Source organism: Tenrec ecaudatus, chromosome 10 (genome assembly GCF_050624435.1).
Source record: "Tenrec ecaudatus isolate mTenEca1 chromosome 10, mTenEca1.hap1, whole genome shotgun sequence".
Taxonomy (NCBI): Eukaryota; Metazoa; Chordata; class Mammalia; order Afrosoricida; family Tenrecidae; genus Tenrec; species Tenrec ecaudatus.
The window spans coordinates 71,930,229-71,944,321 of NC_134539.1; the positions used below are offsets into that span (position 1 = coordinate 71,930,229).

At 46.2% G+C, this 14,093-nt stretch overlaps 1 protein-coding gene across 4 annotated transcripts in view; it reads left to right on the top strand.

Annotated features, from left to right (window-relative positions):
- Positions 1 to 14,093, top strand: part of TRPM3 (transient receptor potential cation channel subfamily M member 3) — a 1,016,950-nt gene that overhangs the window by 884,246 nt on the left and 118,611 nt on the right. For 2 of the 4 annotated variants that reach the window (XM_075559069.1, XM_075559071.1), the window contains exons 13-14: positions 9,387 to 9,422; positions 9,585 to 9,725. In XM_075559069.1, coding sequence (XP_075415184.1) covers positions 9,387 to 9,422; positions 9,585 to 9,725 — 177 coding nt within the window. The remainder of the gene's footprint in view (positions 1 to 9,386; positions 9,423 to 9,584; positions 9,726 to 14,093) is intronic. The other 2 variants (XM_075559072.1, XM_075559073.1) reach the window with 1 other exon arrangement.

A 14,093-nucleotide genomic window follows, 5' to 3' on the forward strand; every position in this document is an offset into this window, starting at 1 on the left:
TATCATAAAGACATGAGAGTTGTATTGGTAACTAGAGAAGAGGTAAAACCCAAGCTTGGTCATTGAGCTAACAATCATTACATAACTGTCGCTAATGTCCAGCAGTGGATAAGTGCCTGGAACTGGGCTAAGCTTTCTCTGCACCCCAACTCATTTCATCTTCACAGCAATGCCGGGAAGTCCTGTCTATAATTATTCCCAATTTTAAGGTGAAGGAAAGCGAGGCGGTGAGAGCTTATGCTTCATCATAGCCAACTGTTGTTCTTTCTCTTTCTGTTGTTAATCATTTTATTGGGGGCTCGTACAACTCTTATCATAATCCATACACCCATCCATTGTGTCAGGCACATTTGTACATTCTTCTCCCATGCAAGGAGCTTGGCTTCTAACACTTCTCTGTGTTTTCAGAATTTGATGCTTCAAATTCAAGGGATAGACACACTTCACCTTCCTCTCTCTCTCTCGCTCATACACACACCACACACACACACACGCACACACACACTTGTTCCCATTTGTCACTAAAGTCCACAGGATATGCTCCAAGAGAGCTCTAAAGTAAGATCAAACTTAGGAGTACAACTCTTTAGTCTCATAGGGATGCCGTTCACTAAAACGGACCTTTTGGGGTCTTTTATATTTAGCTTCTTTTTGATGTTTCCTTTCGAGGGCCCCATAGTTGTTTGTGGGTGCCTGTTAACCTGCTGGACCTAGTAATAGCAAAAGGATAAGAAAGAAAACATAAGACTTCTGTTGGACCTTTGAGACCCATCTCCACACATCCTTCAGGAGCGATTCCTCATCCGCTGCATTAGTGAAACCAATGAATCCTTCAAAGCCAGGGAAGCACATGGTGACGTCTGCACACTCCACTCAACACCCATTCTTCCAAGACCACGTCTTCCCCTGCTGTGCTCCACCTCAAGCCCCATCACTTCCCTCAACAAACCCATCTCTGCCTACACTCTTCCAATTTCACTTAGCCCGGTTTTAAATCACTGGGAAATTAAATGCCAAGAAGGATCTTGAACAAAGCAAAGTATACCCTTCCCAGGCAGTCTTCACCAAACTACCAGTTTTGAGTTGTTCTTCTGAACTAGTGAAGAGCATCCTCCTCACGTGAACCTAGCTGGTGCCGTTGAAGGCAGTGTGAGGCTCTCTAAAGAGGCCCTTGACCTTCAGCTAATCCAGTCCTTCAGATAAAGTCACTTCCCCCCACCGCCCCAGCCCACCAGCAATGGCATCTCATCTTTTTGTATCATATGCATTTTCACAGACCCCCTCGTATGAAGTCTTTGTCTCCTAATTTAATTTCACCTGTCTGAAATCCCATTAACTGCTTCTTACATTTACCTGAATCATTTCTAATAAGGGAGCATGCCAGGTATGGAGCAAGGTTTGGTTTTGGTTGATTGAGGGACACAAGGTCAAGGTGTTATTTTTAGTTGAATATGTACCTTAAAAATGACATCAACGGGCAATAAAGAACAGAATACTAAGCATTTTGGGAGAGGGGCATGTCAGGTACAGTATTGCTTTTGAATGTGATCCCAATATTGGAGCAAGAAGATAATTGTTTAAGTATTCAGTATATAGTAAATTAACGAAGGGGGTGGTGGTAAATTATGACAAGTCACCAGAAAACATCATAAACTGGCCTAGGGGAAATTTATTCTTTTTCCCTAGGAAGCCAAACTGCCAATAAGTTGGCGGGCAGGGAGATTGAGGATGGGGAGTGGGGGGACAGAAAGCCTGCATTTGGTTTCTTCCCTTCAGAAGAAAGAGGAGTAGGAAATACAGACTCCATTCATTTCTAGAGAGATAAAAATTTCTAAAGCAGCTGATGATTGGAGAGCAAGACAGGACACAATGTCCACCAGAGGGGCAGAAAACAAATATCTATGTGTGACATACTCCACGGACGAAGGGGGAGTAAAACAGGAGTTTGGTTTTTCCCGTGTGGCCTGCTGTTGTATTTCTGTACAAATGGAATGAGGGAGAAGAGGTTGTGGCCTCAGAACACAACTCCATCAGCTGGATCCTGATGACTGATGTGCACTAGGTATAAATGCCATGAACCCCGTGCTCAGTCAGAGCCATCTTCACAATGAAGGAGCATCACCCTGCACATGTGTTCCCTGCGTGGCAAGGAGGGGGCTTTGTGTATGCATTCATTTATTTGATCTGTGGTGACAGGTGGTCAGTGGGAAACCCTGGAACATAATGTTCTTGTGTTAGACCCTCAGCCCTGGACTTGGAACATGAGTTTGATCATGTGTCGCCCCCACCCCATTTATACTTAAATATGTCTTACCACCCAGGCAATGGATTTAGGAATTATCACACTGTCAAATATGAACTTCCATCATGACACTGCCAAGTTCAACTCTCCTTTGTAACCAGCCGAACGGAGCGTGGAGAACTGCTCCCACGTTGATTTCAATATCCCGCTTATTTGCATCCAGGGAGCAGTCTAAGGGTAATGAGGCGAAAGACTTGCTGCTCAGCATCAAAAAGAAATTTAAATAGATATGAACCAGCCTGATTCCCTGAACTGCTGTCATGCATAAATCCATTGAACTTCCCCAGTGTTCCCACATTAAGCCAGAGCGGCCCAAGTCTGCCTGCTTCTTTGTGAAATATAACCTGCCGTTGCAGTAGCTGACTGTCTGCTCACGTGGTACCTGTATGTTCTACAGTAGTTCTCTTTCTTTCTTAAGTTAAATGTTTAACGTATGGTTTCAGATGACCTGTCCGATTTCTCCTCATCAGGGGAGGGTAAGGTTGGAGTATGTATTATGTAGCCATGGCGGTGGGAGTAGAAGAGTTTAAAGTTCATTTACATAGGAATCAAGACTCAGGATGCCAATAATAATAAGTAAGAAAAAGAAGAAATAATCAATAAAAACAATTCTCTGCATGCTTTGAGTAAAGGAAGGATATTTTCAGAGTTGAATCTGCTAAATGCATGCAAATTTATAAAAAAAAAACATTCTTGTTTCTTGAGAGATTGAGTGCCCTGTGTGGTAATGTGCTAATCTACCAAACTTTGGGGCATGTATTCTTTTCCATAAACATAAACAAGAAGTGACCTCTACCTGGTTATGACTTATGTCAAATGAAGCCCACTCTTCTTTCCAGGTACAGCAGTCCTAGGAAGGTCCCTTCCCCACTCTCTTGCTGAACTTAACCATCAGCTGTCCTTTTCCATCTCACAGACCACCAGCAGGAAACACTGAGTTTTGAACACTTGGCTATAAATGTCAAAGGAAAAACTGCTCTTCAATGGCTTGGTGCTGATGGTGGTATCATGAGATGACCTTTCCAAAACCAGAGTTGATTTTGAGCAAAGGATCCAATAAGTGTATGTCAACTGGCCTTTTAAGGAAAAGAGCCACTCTTGGGAGAGTCATGTAAAAGTTTGGAATTTTAAATGATCTACTTACTAGTAGTTCGTTATATGGAGAGAGAGAGAAAAAAATGATACAGCCATTTCAACTTGTCGAATTGCATCTCCCCAGAAACCAAGCCTCTCCTCTCTTTACTGGTGGATCAAATGGTTTGAATTACATGTGATGCAGAGACGTGAAATGGGAAATAATTGTCCAGCCTCTACCATTATGTTTATACCAAAGTCATCAGCAGAGGGGGCGGGAGCAACAGAAGCGCCAGGCAGAAGGGAGTATCCTTCCAGTCTTACGTTTCATTGAGTTCTAATCTGACAAGTAGCCAAGCAGTAGAAGACTCCTCCAGAAGCTTTTTGGATATTACCTGTTGTTCCGACTGGTGCTGGTCACCTTCTGTCCTCTGTATGGAAGAGGGGGAGACATAAGCAGAATCCCACCTCTGTCTATTCCTTTACCATCCCTCTCTCTGAGCCCCAGCCCCAAGAGCCAACCTCCAGATGGTAACTGGAGACGTCATCACCCTGAGAGTGTGGGGTTAGCGTATGAACAGGAGCAGCCTGACAGGCCATGGTCAAACCTTTAGGAATCAGCAGAGCCTTGGGAGTCACTGTGTCTAAGAAGCCCACTGTCAGAGGGCAACCTGGGCACAGAGAGAGGAAGACCAGAGTCACATGGGTGCAGTCAGGGCTCCCGTTTGGCTGATACCACATGGCTGTTTCCCACGAGTTCTCGTGGGTCCCCAGCAATGCTCATCCTAGGAGAAGCAGCACCCTTGAGGTTACAGTTGGTCAAGCCCATGGTTTCAGCACTTCAGAAAGGGGCCAGAGCTGCTATCCCTTCAGAGACACCTAGAGAAAGGACACTGTTGTCCATTGTGGCTCAGAGCCACTCGATCGGATGGAGTAGACCTGCCCCATGACTTGCCGAGACTGTGACTCCCTAAGGAATCAGAAGGCTCGTCTTTCTCCTGTGGAGGAGCTCGTAGTTTCGAACTGCTGACCTTGTGGCAGTTAGCAGCCCAGCATGTAACCGCTACACCACCAGATCCCCAAAGGACTACATTGAATCCCATTAAATTCTTCTTCTAAAATCTATTTCTTCTTCCTCCAAAGTTTCCATACATCCTAATGATAAATTTAAAACGAGTTCCCCTTGATTTCTCTGCTCTCCAAATCAGACACCATCAGACTTGCAGGACCACTCCTTGGTCCCCAGATCTCTCTGAAGTTCTTTTCCTCACCTTACCAAAACCAAGCCCAAGCCATGGGGTCGATTTTGACTCACAGTGACCCTCTATAGGGTTTCCAGGCTGTCAATCTTTTTTGGAAGTAGACAGTCTCGTCTTTATCCTGAGGAGCCCTCCTGGATTTGAACCTGAAACACTTCCTGAGAGCCCAAGCTAGCTGTTTAGGGAGGGAGCCCTCATTGACCCGGTTAAGTGAGCAGCGCACCTTGTGATCAGACAGTGCCCGCACCTAGACAAAGGCTCCTCTCAGCTCTCCCTCAAAGCTCTGGGGAATCACAAATCCTTTCTCCTGAGTCTGAGCAGACAAAACATAAATACTCACCATTGAGTCGATTCTGACTCATAGAGACCCTATAAGACAGGGTAGAACTGCACCCGTGGGTTTCTGAAACTGTGACTCTGTACTAAGGGAGAAAATCCCTTAATTCAAATATTATTTGGAGAGACACATGTATTCAGTCTTAAACAAAGAAAGATAAAGCATCCTATGGACACGGGAGGCCATGAGCATGAGGCCATGCGGGCATCCAAAGGAAGGCGGCCACTTAAATCGGACGTAAAGTCAAGTGGAAGCTCACACCAGTGACACTGATGACAGATGACTACATCACAGTCTCAGGCGGGACTGCAGAAGCAGAACACTATTCCAGGGAGGGATGCTTCCAAGACTGGTCCAGGGTACGCTGACCAAGGCAGGAGAGATTTGACTCGTGGCTGTACCCCCTAGGAATCCTGGGGCAGAACAGCTTCCCACGGGGCTGCTAACCACGAGGATAGCAGGTCAAAACCACTGAACTCTCCACTGGGGAAAGATGTGGCTTTCCACTCCCATAGAGAACAGCAGCATTGGAAACCCACAGGGGCAGTTCTACCCAGTCCCATCGGGTGCTATGAGACCCAGTTGACTCCATGGCAGGGAGATTGGTTTGGTGATGCTGCCCTGATAGCCCAAATTCCTTCAGGCATGAGCTCACGCAAGTCCTTAAGGGCTAGGCTGCTTCTGCCTGGACTGGCTGTAATCAGCGTTCTAATATTGTGTCTGAGGGCAGGATTATTCACATTGCTGGTTAATGGTCACAAAGAAAAGGTGAATCTATGTGGAGACTCAAAAATGGATTTAGGTATAGCCCTCCACAAACCTGGTGCTCAGAATTTAACTCTAACACACCCCTCTTAAATTTTTATTTATTTTGAATTTTACTGCTGCCATCACACTCCCGACAAGTCCCCCTCGGACAGTCCCCTCAAAAGCGTAAACATCACCATTCAATATCAGTCTTCAGGCAATATTGGTGCTTTGTTGTTGGAAGTCAAACTAACACCCATGCCTATGTTTCTCAATACACACACACACACACACACACACACACATATATATATATATACATATAGTGTGTCATTAGGCTCAGAGATACCCACATTGTAAATTCATGAAATTATTACAGGATAAAAAAGTAAGCAAGCACAAATCCACAGATGACCTATGATCATCTTTCAATCATTAGACTGGTACTTGCATATTCCAAACCATACAGGCAATGTCAGCCCCATTACGTGAGAAAGAAAACGTCAGGAAGGTAGCTAATAAGTTATGGATATACGGAAACCCAGGAGGAACCCTGGTGATGTAGTGAATGGGCCTGCTAACCTCAAGGTATGTAGTTCGAAACCACCAGGAGAAAGATGAGGCTTTCTACTGCTGCAAAGGTTTACAGTCACAGACATTCACAGGGACAGTTCTACTGTGTCCTATAGGACCAATATGAGTCAGCATTGACTTGATAGCAGTGAGTTTGGTTTTTGGAGTAAACAAGTCAGAAAATTCTTTATATGGCCAGCCTTGCTGGGGCAGGTCACTCTGCTGAACCAGAGGTATATGGAACCAACCTGGGAATTCCAGACTCTTGGACTCTTTCACACTTTAAATACCAGTCATGCCTAACAGTCTGGTACAGTCAGGGGGTACAGACACCTTATGGTAATCTGCCCTTACATAATAAAGAAACATACTTCCATGAGTAACAGTTTTACATGCAGTTTAATTTTAATGGAAAGAGCAATACCTGAAAAAACTGCTATCTTTAAAAAAAACACAAAACTTCTCTTAGCTCTCCTTTGAATAATTTTAGCACGATTTGCATGAAGAAGTCAGACAATTGGTTTTTCTTAATAGCCTGAGGAGAACTGGACTTGCTGACTCAGTTGGATTAATGAGATCATCTTCAGGCAAAGGAGAGTCTGAAATGATGAGAAGGACAAGGAGAGGGCTGGAAGCCATTATTGGGAAGGGTGGGTTCATCTAAGGAAATAGCTCCAAGACTGGGTTCTGATTGGCCCAAGCCAAGGATGAGGGAGTTCTATGACCCGAAAGCACTCCCACCTCGTACATGATGCCCTTCATATGACTCAGCCCGCTCAGTGTCGGGTTATCCAAGCCCACCTTGTGCCTCAGGCCGAGGGAGAGGTAGACAGTGCGCAGAAGTGGAAGCTTAGTGGGGGAACAGCAAGAAAATCTAAAAAGAAGCCAAGGAGTCTCGCACCCTTGAGGTTGGAACATCAACTTCCAATTCTCGCGCTGAGCACAGCCACCAAGTTCCTGATACGACGATTCCAAACTCAAATCTTCTCAGAGCCAGAGCTATACCAGCCAGGGATGAGTAAGACACTGTGGTTACTTATTTCTAGAACTGATGCCCTAATACAAAAGAAACCCAAATTCAGATTTGATCCCACTCCCCATCAAATCATTTCACTGTTTCCATTCAAATTTGCCAGGAAATATTCTCAGGTACTCTAAAAGGCACTAGAAACACTAAGATAAATAAAATCATTTTTTGAAAGTTATAGGTTTTAATGAAGAGCACTGGTGGTGTAGTGGGTTACCACTGCAACGTCAGCAGTTCGAAACCACCAGCCCCTGTGCAGGAGAAAGATGAAGCTTTCTCTTCCCTCTTACAGTCTTGGAAACCCACAAGGGCTGTTCTACCCTGTCCTATAGGGTGACTGTGAGTTGTAATACTGCACGGAAGTGATGGAGATAGATGACAATGGGTCTCCTCTAACCCTGCACCCCCAAACCTTCAGATGGATTCTGTTGGCCATAGGGAGGTAAGGATGACTGCGAAACCCTACTTTCATCTTATCAAAAGGAGTTCATTCCAACTAACAATGGCTCTCTTTTTGAACTATGAATTGCCTGGTCATGGCCACCTGCATCTTCTTTAGTCAGGAGACTAGTAGTTCTCCAAATCTGGGCTCTATTTGGGACACAGCTCATAAAGCACCCAGAGGCCAGGTCCACCGAAGGGCAGGTTGCCTTGGCATGAAGCTCCCCAGGTGACTCTGATCCCCACCTACGTTGGAGACCCACCAATGATAAGCTACTTTAGAGAGGAAGCAGATGTCTCCTACGGAATCCTGAGTGGGGGCATCCACAGAGGACAAAGGTAGACAAAGCTTCCCGTGCCTCTGCAGAATAATAGCATCTGAGACACAGTGCCCAGATTCCATAAAAGTTGTGATGCCATAGCCATCTGCCGTACAAAGGAGGCTCAGGATCAAAGTGCTACACCAGAGGCTCAGAGGCGGTCAACATGCCCCTTTTCGTCCACTGTGAGCTCAGACTTTCCTACATATGCCGTGACCTGGCAAAAGGTGGGTTAGCTTTCCAGGCTATACTGAAAGCCCAAACATGGAACGGTAGTTGTTGTCTAGTCAATTCAGAGGCCTGCTGACTACCTCATATGTGTCAGGCTGCAACAGAGACTCCTCGCAGTTTTCAAGGCAAGGGGCCTCTGGTCAGTTCAAACCCCCATCCTGAGGCTAGTAGTTTGCTCCACCAGAGGACTCCTCGGACCCCAGCAAGTGTCCCTTTGAAATAGAAACCAGCAAGGACTTTATAATCTAAAGACAGTTTCAACAAACCCATTGTGGCCACAGGGGTCCTTTTAAACTCAAAATGCTTTAGCGCTTATCAAAACTGTTTCTATGCCTGCATCCTATGTGACAAACAGCTACCACGTGCACACATACCATTATACATCTTTAAGGGCATTATTCTCTCCAAATAAAAGTATGAAAAGTTGCCTGAACTCTCCTATCCTTTCCCGAGTTCCCCTCATCACCAAACCAAAAGCAACCCCCCTGCCATCGAGTTGATGCTTTCTCGTGTCAACCCTACAGGGCAGGGAAGAACTGTCTCAGAGATTTCTGAGATTTTAACTCTTTCTGGGAGTAGAAAGCCTCCTCCCATGAGGCAGCTGGTAGTTTAGAACTGCTGACACGACAGTTTACAGCCCAACAAGTAAACTCAACGCCAACGGAGAGTAGATCTTATGATCCCACATCATCTTCTTGTCCCTTTAGGAAAGAGTTTGTTTGTCTCAGTGCTCATGTAGATGAGCTGTGCACGGAGGGCTAAATTGCATCCTGCCTGAGGCGGACCGGACCATGGTAATAACAGCATCTTCTGGAAGAGTCTTCATTGCCTACCAAAGTGAGGAGGAGCAGACTATCAGCAGGAGGGTGGTGGCAGGCCAAGGTCAGGGGCAGAGTTGGCAAGAGTAAGCGGGGAGGGGCCGGGAGTAGATTTGACTTGTCTAGCCTTGTTTCTTTCTGCTACCCTGGTGTCTTTCTCTCCCCAGCTGAAGACTTGAATAATTATTTTGATGTAATTTTCTGTTATTCCCGACGAGTTCTGCATCTTCTTATTTAACTTATGTCTTCTTTCCAAGCGAGAATATCCAGGTTTCGGTTGGATCTATTTTAAGGTGAATTCATTAACCAGCCTAATAATACATTCATATTTTTGTTTGTTTTTTTCCATTACTTTTTTTAAAAATCTCTAAAATAGTTACAGAACACCTTGGAGCGGAATCCCTAGTAAACTTGGTTGTCCTTTGGATCTGTGTGTTTCATTCTTCCCTGAATAGGGGAACCTGCCTCCGGACTACAGGATCAGCCTGATTGACATCGGCCTGGTGATCGAGTACCTGATGGGAGGAGCCTACCGCTGCAACTACACGCGCAAGCGCTTCCGGACACTCTACCATAACCTCTTCGGCCCCAAGAGGGTGAGGAAGGGGTGCTGAAGAGATTCAGGGGGTGGTGTCCACATCCCCCAGGGCCAGAGACTCCGTGAGTCTTCTTCTTCCCCTGCCATCAGATCTTGTTTTAAAATAATCATTAAGCAATATAGGCATGCAGGGATGCATTCGGTGAAGTGTGTGTGTGGGTATGTGTGGGTGTTTGGGTATGTGTGTGGGTGTGTCTTCTTTTAGGCTACAAAAGAGACCCAAATCTCAAATATCATTTAAGGAGAACATTTATTAAGACTTAACCATATACACAAGACAAAGACAGACTCATCATCTGAGGGAGGCCACTAGCATGGGGTCAATAGGGCAGCCTACCCTTTTTTTTAAAAATCTTTTTATTGGGGCTCATAAGGCTCTTATCACAATCTGTACATACATCAATTGAGCAAAGTACCCTTATACATTCATTGCACTCGTCATTCTCATAATTCACCTTCCACTTGGGTTCATGAAATCAGCTCGGTTTCCCTTTTTTTCCCCATCCCGCTCCCTCCCCGATCCCACCCCTGGTCCCTTGATAGTTTATAAATAATTATTATATCTTATCTTACACTCCCCGGCATCTCCCCTCACCCTCCTCCCCATTGCCCATCTCCCAGAGAGGAGGTTACACATAGATCTCTGGGATCAGTTCTCCCTTTCTACACCCCCTTCCCTCCTGGTGTCACCACTCCCACCGCTGGTGTTGATGGGTTCGTCTGTCCTAGATTCCCTGTGCCTCCAGATCCCCAATGCACCGCTGTACATCCTCTGGTATAACCAGGTCCGCAAGGCAAGGTAGAATTGGGGTCATGATGATTGGGAAGGGAGGAAGCATTCAGGAACTAGAGGAAGGTTTTGAGTTTCATTGTTGCTACACTGAACCCTGAGTGGCCCATCTCCTCCACACTACCCCTCTGGAAGGGGTGTCCAGCTGTCTACAGATGGGCATTGGGTCCCCATCATGCACTTCCCCTCTTTCACGGTGATGTGATTCTCACCACCACCCAACCTTTGTTGTTGGAGACCTGGTCTCCTCTGCCCTTCACGATCACCTATGTTGGCGTGCTGCTTCCATGTGGGCTTGGTTGCTTCTGGGCTAGATGGCCACTTGTTTGCTTTCAAGCCTTTAAGTCCCCAGACACTATATCTCTCAGTAGCCGGGCACCATCAACCTTCTTCACCACACTTGCTTATGCACACTTTCATCTTCAGCGATTATGTGAGGAAGGTGATCACACAATGATTGTTTTTGTTCCTTGGTGTCTGCTACATGGTCCATTCAACACCTTGTATTCGCTTATGCCGTGTACTTCTTCTCTGTGGGCTTTGTTGCTTCTGAGCTAGATGGCTGCTTATTTGCCTTCAAGCCTTTAAGACCCCAGACGCTATATCTTTTTGATAGCCGGGCACCATCAGCTTTCTTCACCACGTTTGCTTACACACATTTGTCTTCAGTGATCATGTCGGGAAGGTGGGTATCCTGCAATGACTGATTAGCAGGGCGAGGTGCTATTGTATTGGGGGATTATGCATGAGGAGGCCCAATGTCCATCTGCTACCCTACTACTGAACCTATAAATATATGCATATAAGTCTATTGCCCCCATAATCATAAATATATTTACATATGTACATGTCTGTATTTAGGATTCTCTGTATGCACTTTGCCTCCTACTCCTTTCCTCTATTTCCTTTCGCTTTCCTCCCGTCCCATTACCATGTTTAGCCTTCATTCTGGTTTCAGTAATTCCTCACAGTTACCTTGCTCTTGGTCACTCCCTACCAGTCCTCCCCTCCCCTCCCTCCTCTGGTTTTGAACCACTTGCTGTTCCTTTGTCCCTGTGTTGGGCGACACCTCCTCCCTTCCACTTCCTCCCATGCTCTCATGTCCCTCCAGGACCGTTGGTCCTGTTGTTTTCTTCTCTCATTATTTGTCCAGCCTATCTTGTCTAGGTGGACATAGTAATATGTGCACACAAATGCATATGACTTTGACTGCGCCCAAGTGGCACATAAGAACATGGCTTTGACAGAAGCAGCATCGATTCGCTGATAAGCAGAAAAGCCACTAACATACAAAATTTACAAGGTAAAAAACAAAACAAATTAAAAAAAGACAAAACAAAAAGATAGCAAATATTAAAAGAAAAATTGCTAGTAGTTCAAGGTCAGTTCGTTGGCCTTTAGGAGTGTTTTCTAAGTGTAGCTTGTGAGGTGCCACATCCTGGCCCGGAAGTCCATCCTTCATACTCCCTTGGGATCCCTTTGCTCTGCTTCCTCCGCTGCTCCATTGCACGCCCCCAGTGTTTGCCTTGGTGTGGCGGAGTCAGCTCAGTCGCCCATCCCCCATTGTGTCTCAGGTGCTGTCCCGTGTAGGGCCATGTGTTGGCGCAGGATGTCGCATCTCGTAGTGTGGTCAGCTGAATGGTCCTCTCTGTATGATGGGCCCTTCTAGCTGGTCTATCAACCTTGGGCTTGGTGGACCCAGGTGTACTCCACTACGTCCTTTCTCCTTCTTTTGTTTCAGCTTCCTTCTGGATGTGGTGTGGTGGGTCAGTTCCTTTCCCACTCCAGACGATCTATTTTTGTTTTCTGTGGTATTCCCTTCGAGTGTGGGGGTCGGCCTAATTCTGGTTTGGGCCAGCGTGTCGTTCAGCCTCTTTGTGTAGACCTCTGTACTTTGCATTGCCCTCCTTTTTTGGTGTGTCGTGGTGGGGTCCGTATGCGTGTTCCAGATCTGTGGGGACACAACCGATACTCCCCCCCGGGTGGGTTAGTACCCTGTCCCCTCCCCCCCCCGCATACCATCCACTCGGGTTCTCCCCCTCCCAGTTCTCCCTCTCCCTGCCCCACTGCTCCTTCTTTATGAGGGCAGCCTACTCTTATGAGGTCCAGAACTTTTAAAAGGGCGTGGGAAGGCAAAGAACTGTCACCAAAGCAGGAGTGCTGGGAGATCAATACATCATAGTTACAGGTGGACTACAGAAGCCGGAACAGCCGTGGTTGGGATTCTTACATTATGTTAGACAGAAGAGCTTCCACCAAGGCAGTCAGGGCATGTCTGGTTGGACATGACTTAAGACTGATTTTGACCCCTACTAACTCGGCCTCCATCAAGGTCATCTCCAGGTATGCCCATAAGGGAGACTGCCCCTCCTGGGCCTGCTGGAGAAAGTTGAAGGTAATCCACCTTCCAATGCACTCTGCCTCAGGGCAAAACTGTTCTCATCCCTAGTTAATCCAAAAAAAAAAGACCCTCACTGCTATTGAGTCTATTGTGACTCATATCCACCCTCTAGGAGTCCTGGTAATGTTGTGGTTAGGAATTCGGCTTCAATCTGCAAGGTTGCTAGTCCTGTAGAGTTCGCCTTGGAAAGTCAGAGTTTTTGCCTCAGTTGCTTTGGTTGCGCTTGTTAGATGCCATCGGGTCTCCAACCACAGTGACCCTGTGCACGACAGAAGGAAGGACTGCGCCATCCTCACAGTTGTTCCTGTGCCTGAGCCCATGGATGCAGCCGTGTGTTGCTCCATCTCCGGGAGGGCTTCCTCCCTAATGAAAAGAAGATATTTAATGGAGGCTTAATCTATGTGGGGACTCGCTGCAAAGAGATGTGGGCCTTTCACTATCATGCACAGCCTCCTGCGAGCCAGGTGCTCAGGACTGAAGCTCTCATGCAGTGAGTGTTTCCTCTCAAATAAGAATTGAGAGTAGGTTCCGATGTTCAGAGAAGAACAACGGAATTCCAAATCATCTTGTCTTCATCAGCAACTTCCATGGTTCTTGCTCTTCCAGAATGCAACTTACTGCCATCCAGTCGTGGCACCCCAACTCAGAGTGACCCTGTAGGACAGACCAGATAGAACTAGCCCTATGCACGTCCTAGGGCTGGTTGAACCTCTGACATTGGAGTTAACAGCCCACTATGCCACCAGGCTCAGATTTTGTTCTTAGGATCTATTCATTGCTTGAAAAAGCATTGAGGAGCCCACCAAACTTTTATCTTTGTGAGTTAAAATAGCAATATTGACCATATTAGAAATCAATATTAAGAGTGCCCGGATGGTACAAAACAGCTAATGGAGTAGGCTGCTAACCAAAAAGTTGGGAGATTTGAGTCACACAGAGATACTGTGAGGGAGGGGACCTCGTGATCTACCCCCATCCCCACCCCCGAAGCAGTCTGGGAACCTTGTGTAGCAGACTTCTAATCTAACATGGGGTCTTCCTGGATCAGATTCAACTTGATAGATGCTGCTGCTGGTGATAGTGGTGGAGGAGGAGGAAACCTTTACCAATTCATTTTTAAATAACGCTGCTACATGTTAACATCAATAACTTGTTTATCTTGATGCCTGGCTACC